The sequence below is a fragment of the Leptinotarsa decemlineata genome, unplaced genomic scaffold, assembly GCF_025532065.1.
Source record: "Leptinotarsa decemlineata unplaced genomic scaffold, Ldec_3_MD MMD2_tig00026282_RagTag_RagTag, whole genome shotgun sequence".
Classification (NCBI taxonomy): Eukaryota; Metazoa; Arthropoda; class Insecta; order Coleoptera; family Chrysomelidae; genus Leptinotarsa; species Leptinotarsa decemlineata.
Genome location: NW_027412668.1, coordinates 3,393,884 through 3,408,495, shown reverse-complemented (window position 1 = coordinate 3,408,495; position 14,612 = coordinate 3,393,884). Strand labels below are relative to the sequence as shown.

The window sequence follows — 14,612 nt, the reverse complement described above, 5'->3', positions numbered from 1 at the left end:
CTAGGTGGCATTAGGCGTAATTAAATATTAGGAATTACCGCGTTGGTTCGAGAAAGTTCTGGTTCTAGGTAGTGTATTCCGATCACCGCTAGATGGCAGTAATAATTGCATATAAAAATGCTAGCGGCGCAACTGCGAATTAGTCTGCGTAGGAAAGGCGAAGGAAGCGAAACTGTCTATTGTGAAATAAAGTAACACCCGTCAATAAAAGTATTTTCATTTGACTTATTGTTTTTTTGTGTGATTTGTTTGTATGGAAAAGAAGCGAAAAATCGACAGTGAATGCAGAACGTTCCAAGAAAAATGGAACTTTCAATATTTTGTGATTGAGTCCAGTAATAAGGCGCAATGTTTAATTTGTAATGAAACCATAACTGTTCTCAAAGACTATAACATTAAACGACACTATGAATCGAAACATCTTCAAAGTTACTCCAAGTATACAGGAAGTTTGCGGAAGGAAAAATTTGAAGCTTTGAAACGCGGACTCAAATCGCAGCAATCTTTGTTTACCAAAGCGAATACTGAACAAGAGTCTGCAACTCGCGCCAGCTTTCGTGTGGCTTTCCAAATCGGAAAACGCGGCAAACCATTCACCGATGGAGAAATGATAAAAGAATGCTTGATTGCATTAGCAGAAGAAATATGCCCCGAAAAGGTAAATTTATTTAAAAGTGTCAGTTTGTCAGCAAACACCGTGGCTCAGAGGGTGCAAGACATCGCAGAAAATGTATCATCTCAACTGTCTGACAAAAATGGACATCATGATTGGTTTTCTTTAGCATTGGATGAGTCAGATACTGCTCAGCTGTTGATTTTTATTCGCGGAGTAGATAAAAGCTATGAAGCGTATGAAGAACTTTTTGATATTGATAGTATTCACGGCACGACAATTGGGGCAGATATTTTTAAGGGAGTTGAAAATGCCATTAATAAAAAGAACCTTCAATGGAGAAATTTGAAATCTATAACAACTGATGGAGGCAAAAATAAGTATGGTAAAAACAAAGGAGTGGTTGCACTTGTGTCAAAGGCTGTAGAAAATGATGGTGGTTCAAAACCATTAGTCTTACATTGTATCATTCATCAACAGTCCTTGTGTGAAAAATGTTTGGATATGTCTGAAGTTCTAAAACCTGTCATATCAGTTGTAAACACCGACAATTTCGCGAGTTTGTTCAACAGATTGGAGAAACTGATTTACCATATCATACTGCTGTACGCTGGCTTAGTTGCGGAAAAGTCCTTAAGCGCTTTTTTGAACTTCGAGCAGAAATCGAAATTTTTTTAAATGAGAAGCATTGCCCTTTTGCCGATTTAAAAAATAGTGAATGGATGTGGAAGTTAGCCTTCTATGTCGATTTGACAAATCATATGAACGAACTGAATTTGAGATTGCAAGGAGAAAATCGGCTTCTCCCTGATTTATACTCCAATATCAAATCCTTCAGGCAGAAAATAATACTATTTCAATCGCAATTACGTAAAAAATGTTTCACTTATTTGAAACATGTGAAATATTCAGCCACACTACAGAGACTGAATTTCCCATAAATTTTGCAATCGAAACTTTGAGTGCTTTGATGATAAATTTTGATATTCGTTTTTCAGATTTTGATGTCATTGCGAATGAAATTAAGATTTTTTCAAATCCTTCTGATTTTGACATTGAAACCCTGGCTCCGGACGTACAAATGGAAATTATTGATTTACGTTGCAGTGATATGCTTAAGAACAAATATCAAAATTCATCTTTTTTGGAATTTTATAAGAGTCTTCTATGGGAACAATATTGCATAAATTTGCTCGTGGGTTGTTTTCTGTTTTTGGTACTACTTACTTGTGTGAGAAAACGTTTTCCAAGATGAAGTACACAAAAAATGTTTACAAATCTCAATTAACCGATGAGCATCTTAAATCTCTTTTGATAATTGGTACAAGTAAAATTGATCCACAACTACAAAGTATTGTCGGTGGAAAATCACAATTACATAAATCTCATTAGTGTTTTTGTTTTACTGTGATTCATTTCAATTATTTGTTAGTTATTAATATGCTCAAACTTAGATACTTAAGTTAAGTTTTCTTTGTCATCATTTCTGTCGTTAAGTTTTACTTTGCAAGCAAATAAAACCGAGTAAGTGTCATTCTGTGTTTTCTTCTTCAACTTATCACAGCAATAGTAACAACAATTAGGTAATCATTGGCTGTCGCGGGCCAGATTGATGACAGTAAATCATTGGCTGTCGCGGGCCGGATTGATGACACTGGCGGGCCGTAGTTTGGAGACCCCTGATTTGTTTCATAAAATAATTATAAAGACTTTATCTGAAAAATATTATTTTTGAAGCGTGCCTCATATTTTTTCATTTTTTATAGCTTGATTTTGATTTGAATGAATATAATACTGCTGCAAATTATCCCCTGAAAAAAAAATAACACCGGCCTCCTCTGGTGGTCATAAATCAGTTGTGATTGGGTTTTTATTCGCTAATAGAGGCACTGTTTCCTCTGGCTGTACTGTATACCTACACAACAATTCAATTTAACAAATATATTTGTAAATATAAAATTAGACCCAAACACGATCCTTGAGGAACGTCCTCCTTTATAAAACACCTGTCAGATATTACTTCATTCATCTGATGCTGAAAATATTTTCCTGAGTTTCGATTTTGCCAATAATAACACTTTTACAATTTATCTATAACTCTTTTTTTCAGGAACTTAGATGAAGCGATGACCGTTCTGGATAAAAATGGGAGGGACGAAATATATGCTTGTACCAAAACACTTGTGTTGTCTGCTGAAATAACGATAAATAATAAGGTATCTCCTACATGCTCATCTCTTGAAGCGTGTGTTTTTTAGTTTTTTGTGGAAAGCTCTTTTTGGAACTTCAAGAGTCATGTAAAGTTTTTTGTTTATTACCTAGTAGTCTGGCTTCTGTCACATTGGATCTTGTCAGTGTGATTCTGCTGCAGTCCTTGCATTCTTCAATATCCCCTTTTTTCACAATTTATGCTTATCGAAGTATTCCATAATTTTTTTTCATCCCATCAAAAGCATTTTCGCAATATTTGAACCTCATATCTACCGCTTTTTTGTCACATTGTTTGTTCTTGATGTGATTCTGCTGTCTTTCCTACATCCTTCAATATCTTTTTCACGAAATCTGGTGTAAATTCATTGATTTCTTCATTTTTGTGGGGTGGTTAAGTTGAAAAGTGTGCAGCTAAATTGGATATTTTTTTTTATTTTTACACCAATTCACTCCAACCTCATGATTTCTCTCTCTATCTACCCCAAGCTTTTTTTTTTCTATTGAAAAGTAAATAATAACCAACTGTTTTTTTAAACAGAATTTTATTATTCTTTTTCTATTATTGGGCATGAACATTGATCATTCTGTATAGTTATTATCTACCTATCACCTTAGATTATTGCTGGGACATATAGATTGTTTTTTTTTGCGCCATACAGAAGCAAAAGTCAAGAACTTAGAGAGAGAGAGAGACTGCTTTTTTAAAAGAATTGTTAGATAATACATTGCTAAATATTTTTGAACATAACTTTAATAAGAAATTGTAACACTTCAACGGTTTATTACAATTATTCTTATTTTTCATGTTTTTTTGTCGTTGTTTCTTTTTTGAACTTGATAATCTTTTCATCTTTTGCAGTGCTGTTGCTGTCTTTCTAATTTAACTAATTTCTAATATATAATCGTTATTTTTTTCCTTTCAGTTTTCCTCAAACTTCCGCAATTTGCATTCTTAATTCCTTATTTCTTTCATGAGATATTATTGACTGCTATTTGTGTTTCTTTTATTTTCGTTAATATTCATTTCTTCTGTTTCCCTTTCCCCTTGTTTACTGTCATTTTTTGTTATTCATTTTTTTTTAGTTACATTTTTAATTTTCTTTGTTTCTTCCTCTACTTCATCAGCACTAAATTTCTTCTGATAGCTGTTTTTCTTCATAACTGCATTAAAGCTCATGATCTATTTTCTTTTCCAGTTTTGTAAACAGGAACTTAAAGACAACTACTACAAAGCACTCTCGATGCTGTTCGATAGACTCCTGAAATCTTGTCAGGACGGAATTGAAAGAAAGAAATTGGAAGAGAGTTTTTGCAAAATAAGGGGCGTATATAAAATTAATAAATTTTTTCAACGATCATTAACCACTAATGACTTGATGAGTTCCTCAAGAAAACTCTCTATTTTGGACGATTTAATTGAGGAAATTGCTGAAAATGTAAAAGAAGGTTAGTGAATAGAACATTAGGTATCAGGAAAAATATGTTGTTGATTTATAAATTTGATTTTGACCTTTTATCCGTCCAGATCTGTCATCAGAAGAGTCGAATAAGTTGAAGCGTCTGATGATCAATACTTTGAATATATATTTCATGCGTTTAGTGATAAATAAAACAATTATTCCACTATGAAAAGTCATGTATGCAACCAAGTACAAACACACCAGAACTACGCGTCTTTCCGACATGCTTTTCACCAACCAACTTTCCCTATTTACATCTACCAGGTTACACATTTTGTCTGTCTTACATAGAGATTTATTGAGTGACAGAGTGATTGGAATAGAAACGCCACATTTATCTATAGACCTTCAAAAGCTTCAAAAGTCTAGTGTCGTGTACCAATCTCAACAATGTTGAACAATGTTCATTTATTTTATGGCCGTTCTCTAAGGCAACCCTAGACTTTTCTGGTTTTCAGAATTGCATGAGCAGCGAGTTCTTTGAAAGGAATTTGAATAGCTCGCTGAGTATGACCAATATACTTTTTGCCACAGTCCATCACCTTGTCTCTAGTTTTACTTAACAGTTGTTGAAAGCTACTTTAATGTTCAGCTTTTTGAAAATTCGAAATGATTTGTAAGTGTATCTAGATTTATATAGAACAACAATAAAAATTTTGCAGTATTTTTTTAAAGAGTCGCAGATTTACGATTGCTAAACTAAGTGTTGGAAATGTGACGTATTATTTTTCTCCGTAATTTTTGCACTACCAAAATAATTGAACTCTCACTTTTTGTCTGCAGGATCTTGGAAAATTGAAAACATGCTAATGGATGCAGACAGACTGGCTCTCTGGTTTTCAGTTGACAAAGACAAGCTCTTAATTGACCTCTGTGAAAAGGTGGGCAATTTCGAAGTGGTCCTAAAAATAGCCGAGCATCTCTACGAGACCGATTCCGATTCAGCAAACCTATGCAGAATCGCTCTGTTATTTCTCAAATATCTCGGTTCCCAGATATCGTCTCTACCAGGAGAAAGCTTCGACGAGAGTTTGTTGATGACCACTATCGCTCCAGATATGACTCGATGCATAAATGATGGTCAAGAGAGCGATGTTTTTCTGCGAGGCTTGAAATTTTCCCGAGACGTCTTCACAAAGCTCTGTGCAAAGCCCAAAGGCAGGACTTGCCGTTTCTTTCTGAGGTTATGTGTTGGGTAAAGAGTTGTTTTTACTTGACGTGCCAAGAGAGCATCTTGCAGAAGCAATTGTTTGGGAAAGTGTTCAATCCCAAGCAGACAGCTCCCAGCTTCACTGTGCTCAACTCCATCCGAAATTACTTCCAGACGTATGTCGGATACATTGGTAAGCTAGTTTGAAAGAAAATGTTACATTTTTTACTTACTTTATTTGCGGGACACTCAGTATAATGAATTGAAACAGTTTCACTGTTTCCAATTAAAAATCTCAACAATTTACTCATTTATTTTCCATAATTCAACAATGAATTTATATAACAAAAGCGTTCCTGTCGTATACTGTAAGAAGTCTTCCTTATCAACTATTGAATGGGAGATCATTTCAAGATAGCATTTTTTTGTAAAAGGACATTGTTTTTAGTACTTCAATAAAATAATTAATGGTGTGGTCACTGGTGCTTTCAAATGAAAAGTCTTGTGTACCTCTTTTAAAAGTCTTTCAGTTGTCTATCCAAAACTGGTTTTTTCAGTTTTCCCTCCAGTAAAACGAATGAGCAAATTTCCTTTTTTTGTTTTATGGAAAAGATTATTTTTCTTAATGTATATGACACATCAAAGCCCCTTGTAAACCGTTGATACTCTGGTGGTGAATGAAGGTCATTCAAGGTCAAACCTAAAACACTACCTCAAACACCTTGTCTACGTGTCGTGTGACGCAGGTCAAAGTCGTTCAAGGTCGAACTCAAAATCATTTTTGCTGCGTCGTGCGACGTATGTAGAGGTCATTTCCAGGTTAAAAGTGGTGGGGGGAGGTTCTGAAATCGGCTTAAACCAACTACTACTAATTCGAAAACTCTAAAAAAATTCTTCCAGAAGTTGATCCTAAAAATTGGAGAACCAGAGAAGTTTGAGTTCGCATAATTGTAGTTCTACTGTAATGTAGGTACATTTTAGCCTTCACCTGTATTTTTATTGTCGTGTTTCAGAAAAACTCAAAGGCTCAAATAGAATGTATTTGTCCAGTTTGAACAGCAACATCCCACAAGTGATGCAGGTGAGTTTTAACAACCAATAAAAAGATCGTCAATTGAGTTGAAGTTTCTAGGAACAACTACAACATGAAATATCCTCCTTGCCTATGATAATCGACACGTTTTGCAGAGAGGGACAGTACCTGACTGGATTCAGTCTGCTGAAAACTATAGGCAGCGCTTTCATTTTGCTCGGTCCCAAAGAATCAAACATTGTGGAGCAGGTGCGTTTAGTGATGGTTTCAAAATGTTTGCCGCAGCTCCTGCACGTGGTGGTGTCTGCAGAGAACGTCGACACAAACCTCCTGTACAACCTTTTGCTGGCCACTCAAAAAGCATATCTGAAATACATCCACCACTATTTTGAAAACCTACAAGCGTCAGCCCAAGAAGCTGAGAGATATTTCCATTGTCGGCATAAAACTCTCTAGACTTGTATGGGGAAACAACAGGCAGGGACGTCATGGTTGACGCAGCGATAACTTGCAAGTGGTGGAGTAAACTCAAAGGCGTTCGTGCTAAGATCCCGTACGACGAGTTTTTCAAAGCGAAGGCAGATTCTAGACTCAAGTGGCTCATTGGTCTCGATGTCGTCGATGTGCCCACCATAAAAACGTACTGTGAAGATTTTCGACTCGATGTTGAATATTACTACAAGGAATTTTTGAAGGGGTATGCTCTGTTTTTCTTATTTGATTTTTTTAAAACATGTTTCAAAAGATACTGGTATAGCGAGATATTGATTCTCATTCACATTGCTTCCTTGATCTTTTTATTACTCATAATGCAAGCATGTTTTCGAAATATGTATTCATGAAAGACGTTATGTCGGGTATAAAAGGTGTATCTGATACACCACATATACAGTGCATTTCTTCAATGCCCTCCCCCCCCCCCCTTTTATTTTTTGAACGGGTCAACTGAAAAAATTTAAATTTGGGATAATAAAATTAATGCATGAATACTTTATTTTGAAGTGAAATTGACAGATGAAACTTTCAAGATGGCGACTGGGCGGCATCTGGGAAAAAAATTAAATGGACAGAAGGGTCTTGTGACACATCATTTTGAAGTTTCTGACGAATACTTCACAACCCTAGAATATGAAGTCAATATCTTCTTCACCTACTACAACATGGCGGAACATTTAATAATTTCCTGAAGATAAACACATTGATATCGATATTTCTAAAAATATTCTTTTTGATCTGCCATATGGCAATTTCAATAACATGATAAGGTTTGTTGAGTAATTTTTCGTTTATAAAAACGTCAAAAAATGTCAGTACGACAATGAACATCATTGTTCAGTTAGAATATTCTCATTTAGTTTTCGGTTTTACTAGTAGAACGGTACCACGTCAACAATCTCTGAAATGGTCAATTATCGTCCATTGAAAGAAAAAATTGAAGCGATTTTTATTTACGGTGCGACGCGTAATTTTCACGAGACCGAAAGGATTTTCAATGAACGTTTTCCAAATCATCCTATCTGTAGAAAATATTTAAGGGAACTTGTATCCAAATTCACAACTAGCGGTAGTGTACCTACATAACAAAAAGCCCCCAGGTCATCCGTTCATTCAGGAAGAACAGCAAGTGCAAATATTTGGTGAGATAATAGTCAATCCTGAACAGTCTACTTATTCTGTCGCGAATGTTTGTGAGGTGTCTCCTTCAAGGGGATAACTTTTGAAGAGGAATAGGTATCATCCATCAAAAATTAAAATGGTACACCAATTAACTGAAGATGACCCTGATGGAAGAACAGAGTTCTGCGAAATCATGACGGAAACCATTGCAAAGCATCCTACCTATCTCCACAATATTTGTTTTAGTGCCGAATGTACATTTTTTTAAACTACAATGTTCACAGACAAAATTGCCGTTATTGGAGTGACACCAACCCTCACGTTTTCCGGGAAACACATACCCAATATCCAGAAAAAATTAACGTTTGGGCAGGAATATTGGGAAACCATATTGTAGGACCTCAATTTATTGATCAAAATTCAACAGTGGAACTGTATTTGAATATGCTGGAAACTACTGTTGACCCTCTCATCACTGAAATCGTCGAAGCGAATCCTAACGAATTCGACATGGATATTGTATTTCAACAAGATGGAGCACCACCACATTACTCCAAAAAAAAGTAGGAAACTGTTTGGATACTACTTTTCCCGGACGTTGGATTGGCCGTCGAGGTCCTACAGAATGGCCAGCCCGCTCGCCATATTTGACACCTTTGGACTTTGTTTATGGGGCTATTTGAAGCAAAAGGTATATAAAACTGAACCTGCTTCAATATTGGATATACAGCAGATAATAATAAATATTTGTAGAGATATTCACGTTACTGTGTTCGAAAATGTTCGGCGTGAAATATCGGATAGGCTGTTCATATGTCAAGAAGTTCAAGGCAACCATTTTGACCATCTTCTGAACTGACCTCAAGCTTATTACCTCATATTATGTAGTTAAATGTCAATGTATTCAGGCAATTATTAAAAGTTCCGCCATTTGATGGTTTTTTCGTTATTCGTTCATGGGCGGTGCATTTGAGTTTTGTTGATGCAGGATAGAGTGTGGTACGTACTACGTAGTGAGTGATGGTGTGTTTTTGGGCATATTATGTATTTGTATTAGAAATTAATGATAAAGTAATGATAACCAAGCATTTTTAGAAAAAAATAATCATAATTATTTGTCAATATCTTTTAATTTATTGCGATGAATAGCCTCAAATTTTATGGGGAGGCTAAGCCTCCCTTACCTCCTCTGATGAGTCGCCGCTGAAATATTTATTTATTTATTTATTTATTTGACACTTTGGTACATTGAGTACATGTGCTAAGTCATAATTAAAAAACAAAAATAAAACTACAGAAGTTGAACAATACAAAAACAATAAATATGGATCACGTCCACAAACTTTCACAACATAGAAGTATTATATAAAAAAACGGAGAAGCTCTAGCAAATACTCTCAAAATGTCATGAAAAAGTGTCGTGCAAGAATTCCTCAAGACTGTAGTAACACTTCTGTAAGAGTAGTTTCTTCACCTCAATTTTAAAAAGTTTATCTGACCCGATTTTCCTAATAGATGCCGGCAAGTTATTATAACAGTTTGTTGTATTAAATAGTGGGGAGCATCTAAAGTGAGCCGTTTTGTGTGAGGGGGTTCTTAACAGTTTCCCATGACGGGTGTCTCTACCATGTATATCCGCGTTTGTGACAAATTCAGTTATATTGTTACGGGCAAAAGTGACATACTTCAAGATAAATAAAGAAGGTGCCGTCAATAGGCCCTCTCTTAAGAAAATTGGTCTACAACTATCTTGAAAATCTATATTAAAAATTAGTCTCAGCAATCTTTTCTGAGCAACAAAAACTCGTGGAAATTCCCTTGCACATCCCCAAGAAATGATATTAAAGCTGATGTGAGAATAAGCCATAGAAAAATAGACATTCATCAATCCAAAATTATCTAGAGTGTTTTTCAATTGTTTGATTGAGTAATATGCGGAATTGAGTTTGTTGCAGACCTTCTGAATATGACCGCTCCAGGTCAAATTTTCGTCTAAAGACGTTCCTAAAAACAAGACTTTGCTGGAAGATCGAATACCATTTATTGTGGAAGAGTCACTGCTGAAATTTTTCCTAATAAATGATTTCATTGAAACAGATTTAGATTTATTCAGAATAAGTTTGTTACGTTGACACCAAGCACTGAATTTATCTATTATTTTATTTATTTTGTCTGACAACTCAACTTCGTTTTTGTCGGCCACAGTAATTGCAGTGTCATCCGCAAACATGGTTATGTGACACTCAGAAAATAATTCAGACAGGTCATTTATGAAATTGAGGAACAACAATGGTCCCAGGACAGAACCTTGAGGCACTCCTAGTTTTACATCTTTGGGACTTGATAAAATTCCATTGCAGCTAACTATTAGACTACGGTTTTCCATATATGATTTCACCCAGTTCAATAGATTATTTGGGAAACCTAGGCCTGCAAGTTTAATTATAAGAAATTCGGAAGAAATGGTATCAAATGCTTTTGACAAATCGAAAAAAAGTGTTACAACTAGTTTATTCGAGTCAACCTGTGTATAAATGAAATTTAATAAATGGTATGAAGCTGATTCAATTGATTTGTTCTTCCTGAAGCCATATTGGTTATTTCTAAAAAGATTATTTTGATCCATGTAATTCAGAATTCTGTTACTAACAACTTTCTCAAACAGTTTAGAGAGGGAACAAAGTAAAGATATCTGTCTGTAGTTGTCTACCTCAGTTTTGTCGCCTTTTTTATATAGAGGAAATATGAGAGCCGTTTTTAATACATTTGGAAAACAACCTACAAAAAATGACTGATTCATCAAAAACAATAGTGGCTCGATTATAAGGTCTACAATTTTTTTCACAGTAACTATTGAGATACCATCAGTACCTGCGGAGTTTTTATTTGCCATTGTTTCCAGAGTACCTAGAATTTCTGTCTTTGTGAATGGGGATGTATCGAAGGGATACTGACTAACAGTATTCTTCGAATAGGTACAGGGAAGTAATACATTTTGACCAAAGTGCTCTGAGATGAGCAATTCGGCAGAAGATGAAAAATGTTCAACGAAAAGGTTTGAAATTTCTTGTGGATTGTTAATTTCCTCCTTTAATTCATTTTTTAGAGTAAATAAATAAAATAAATAAATGTCCTTGAGCTCTCTCAATCGTCGCAAAACACCGTCCTTTACAATGATTACAATCACCGTATGCCACCGCTGACATTTCAAGTGAGCACTGTATTTTATTTTTTACTCAGTACTTGATGCAAATTATTTGATCCATTTTTTCCGATAGCAGAACATTTCTAATGTTTATGCTTCTCACCAACAAAATAAACATGCTAAACGACTGAAACTATTAACATATGTGCGAAACGAGCTCCCAACACACAAAAAAAATCGTCAACAGAATGTATGTAGCCCGCAAAATTTGAACATTTACCTTTTTTTTTAACACACCTTCTATCTTGAAATTTATAATTACGATATAAAATTTAATCACTGTGAAATACCCATACCTTCGAACCGATAAAAACAAAGTTCATAAGCAGTAATACAAGTAATGTATTAAATTTTCATTAATTAGTTATTACTATCGTTGCTAGCTGTTTGATCAACTGGAAACCCAAATACGAGATTTCCTCAAACTTAGATGGAAAAAAATCGTTGATTATGTTGAATGACGAACATTCCCTTCTATCGAAATGCCAGGAAATTATCAATGAACTCAAAGATAAGAACGCAGTTTTCGCCATAATGGACAAGATTCTGAAAGTCGTAAGTATTTCAAATGCACTAAAAATATTAGTTATTAGTGAACCTAAAAAATTATTTGTTTAAAGTGGGAATGTTTACAAAAATTGTTATTTTTGGTTGGTGGCATGAATGCCTAATTGATTTAGCTTAGTAGGGTTCATGAGCCTTCGAGAACCATTTAAAAATGTAGCTTGTTAAATTCTATTTAGAACCATGGTTTTCGAGTACCTACATTTCATTTCATATGGAGAATTTTTTCGTGAATTTAAACGTTAACGGGTACACTTCCATTAGGTTTATATACTTCCATTATTAAAATTTCTGTGCTATCAACATGAAAATGTCTACTGCCGAGATATTTCAAAAATAACGTTTTTATTGCGTTTTGTGTTATTTGGACCCCATGTATAATTAATTCTCGCTTTCAATGCATTTCTTATACTTTTTTCTTACATTTAGTTGTCGGAAGTGAGTGTGATTTTACTTTGAATCACGAATGAATCAGAAACTGTTTATACGCTCCGTGAATTTTACAACTTGGCGAAGTTCATTATTTGCATTGTTCCTATTGGTCAATCGAACAAGAAGCGGGACTAGGCCCGTGACGTCACGGGTCTAGAAAATCCGATTTTTAATAATTAATTACGGGAAAACAACGCTATTTGGAGAGCTGAAACAAAGTACACTATTTTTCAATTCGAATCTACTACCAAATAAACTGTAAACAAAAAAATCATGAAACAAGCCCATTGGCTGCAGAGTCTAACGGTTCTTCTTTTGTTTATTAGATGTTTTTGTTATTTTTTCTTTGAATGGATGTTTTTGTAATTGAAAAATTACTTTGTATTACTTCATATATTGGTAAATAATAAATGTATTATTATTAAAGATGCCCTTGCAAAAAAAGCGTACTACAATCTAGATCAGTGGTCGCCAACCTGTCGATCGCGAGCTACCGGTAGCTCGCGGAGGCAATTCTGGTAGCTCGCGGAGGCAATTCTGGTAGCTCTCACGATTTTAATTTAAAAAATACAAACTGCAAAAATCAGAGAAGCTTTCGAAAATTCCACAAAAAAATCTAATTGTCATAATATTAAACATAAACAGCGGTAACGTTGCGGTGAGCGATCTGCCGCTGACGCCATCAAGCTACAATCGGCTAGAACCGACCAGCCGGACCAGCGCGTTAGTGTTCGAGAACGATCTGGATTGCTTTGAACGGGATAAATACGCACGGCGCGGCGACATTGCGCTTAGTTTAAAACTGAACGCGTAACCAACGCAACGTCCAGCGGTTAGGTTAGTAGAGAACAACAAAATTATATTATGGCAAGCAGTTGTAAGAAGGTAAAGACATACCACTTTCATTCGGAATGGGAAGAACAATACTTTTTTACAGAAGTTAAAGATAAAAATGTGTGTTTGTTATGTAATACTTCGGTCTCCGTTGCTAAAAAAGGAAATATTGAGAGACATCATAAAACTGTACATTCTAATTTTGAAAAATCATTCCCACTACATTCTGCCGCCAGAAAGGAGAAACTGAAACAGTTTTTAAGAACAGTCGTACCGTGTGTCCCAGATAATTGCACAAAAAAAGAAACCTTATGAAGACGGGGAAATGATAAAACAGGTGTTTTTAGAAGCTGCTGATTCGTTATTTGCCAACTTTAGAAATAAAGACGAGATAGTTTCAGCTATAAAATCTATGCAACTTTCAGCTAATACAGTGATGAGACGTGTAGAAGTAATGAGCAATGATATTTTTTTACAGTTAAGAACTGACTTAGATAACTGTGTTTATTTTTCACTTCAACTGGATGAATCAACAGATGTCGTTGACAATACCCAGATGGCCGTGTTCGTCAGGATGGTTTTTAGTGATTTTACGATTAAAGAAGATCTTTTGAAGTTCATTCCACTGAAAGGACACACTACTGGGCGTGAGTTGTTTTCTCATTTAAAAAATATTATTTCTTCCGAGAAAATTCCAATATCGAAAATGGTAGGCTTGACAACCGATGGCGCTCCAGCTATGGTGGGTTGTGATAAGGGTCTGGTGGCGTTATGTCGTAAAGATGAAATTTTCCACAATTTCTCTGTTACCACTGCATTATCCATCAGCAAGAATTATGTGGAAATTTCCTGAAACTAAACAACGTTATGAAACTGGTGGTAAAAATTGTGAACAAGATTAGAGCTCAAGCGTTACAAAGAAGATTATTCAGAACCTTGGCCGATGAAGTTGACTGTCAATACGGGGACCTACTCCTTCACTCTGAAGTCCGATGGTTAAGTAGAGGACGGGTGCTGAAACGTTTTAATGATGTCCTATCTGGCATAGTTCAATTTTTCAAACAACGCGATGAACCGACTCCGGAACTAGAAAATTCAATCTGGCTTAGAGATTTTGGTTTTCTCGTGGACATTACAGAGAAATTAAATGAACTTAATTTGCAGCTTCAGGGGAGAGACAAAGAACTAGCGGAACAAAACCTAATTAACAGCGATGCCAAGCGTTTTCCTATTCTTTCAGAAAAAATATCTCAAAATCCATTAGAACCCTATGACAACAAATATCATGTAGAAATAATTTCTACTCTGAAGAATAACTTCAAAAATCGTTTTAAGAATTTCAATGAAATGGCTTTAGTAGCGCAGTTTGTTGTTTCACCCTTTATGGAAATTGATATCCAACAGTTTGCAACTTGTGTTATGCAGAACTTTGCGAAGACATCGCTGCAACAGAAATGGAAGTCATTGAGTTTCAAAATGATTCAGCCTTAAAA

The 14,612-nt window shown here is 35.2% G+C and overlaps 1 protein-coding gene across 1 annotated transcript in view; it reads left to right on the top strand.

The window, feature by feature from the left end:
• Positions 1-14,612, top strand: part of LOC111508223 (kinetochore-associated protein 1) — a 38,220-nt gene that overhangs the window by 8,456 nt on the left and 15,152 nt on the right. The window contains 9 exon segments of the mRNA XM_074179621.1: positions 2,724-2,829; positions 4,021-4,270; positions 5,068-5,474; positions 5,477-5,627; positions 6,448-6,515; positions 6,567-6,845; positions 6,847-6,918; positions 6,920-7,164; positions 11,673-11,844. Coding sequence (XP_074035722.1) covers positions 2,724-2,829; positions 4,021-4,270; positions 5,068-5,474; positions 5,477-5,627; positions 6,448-6,515; positions 6,567-6,845; positions 6,847-6,918; positions 6,920-7,164; positions 11,673-11,844 — 1,750 coding nt within the window.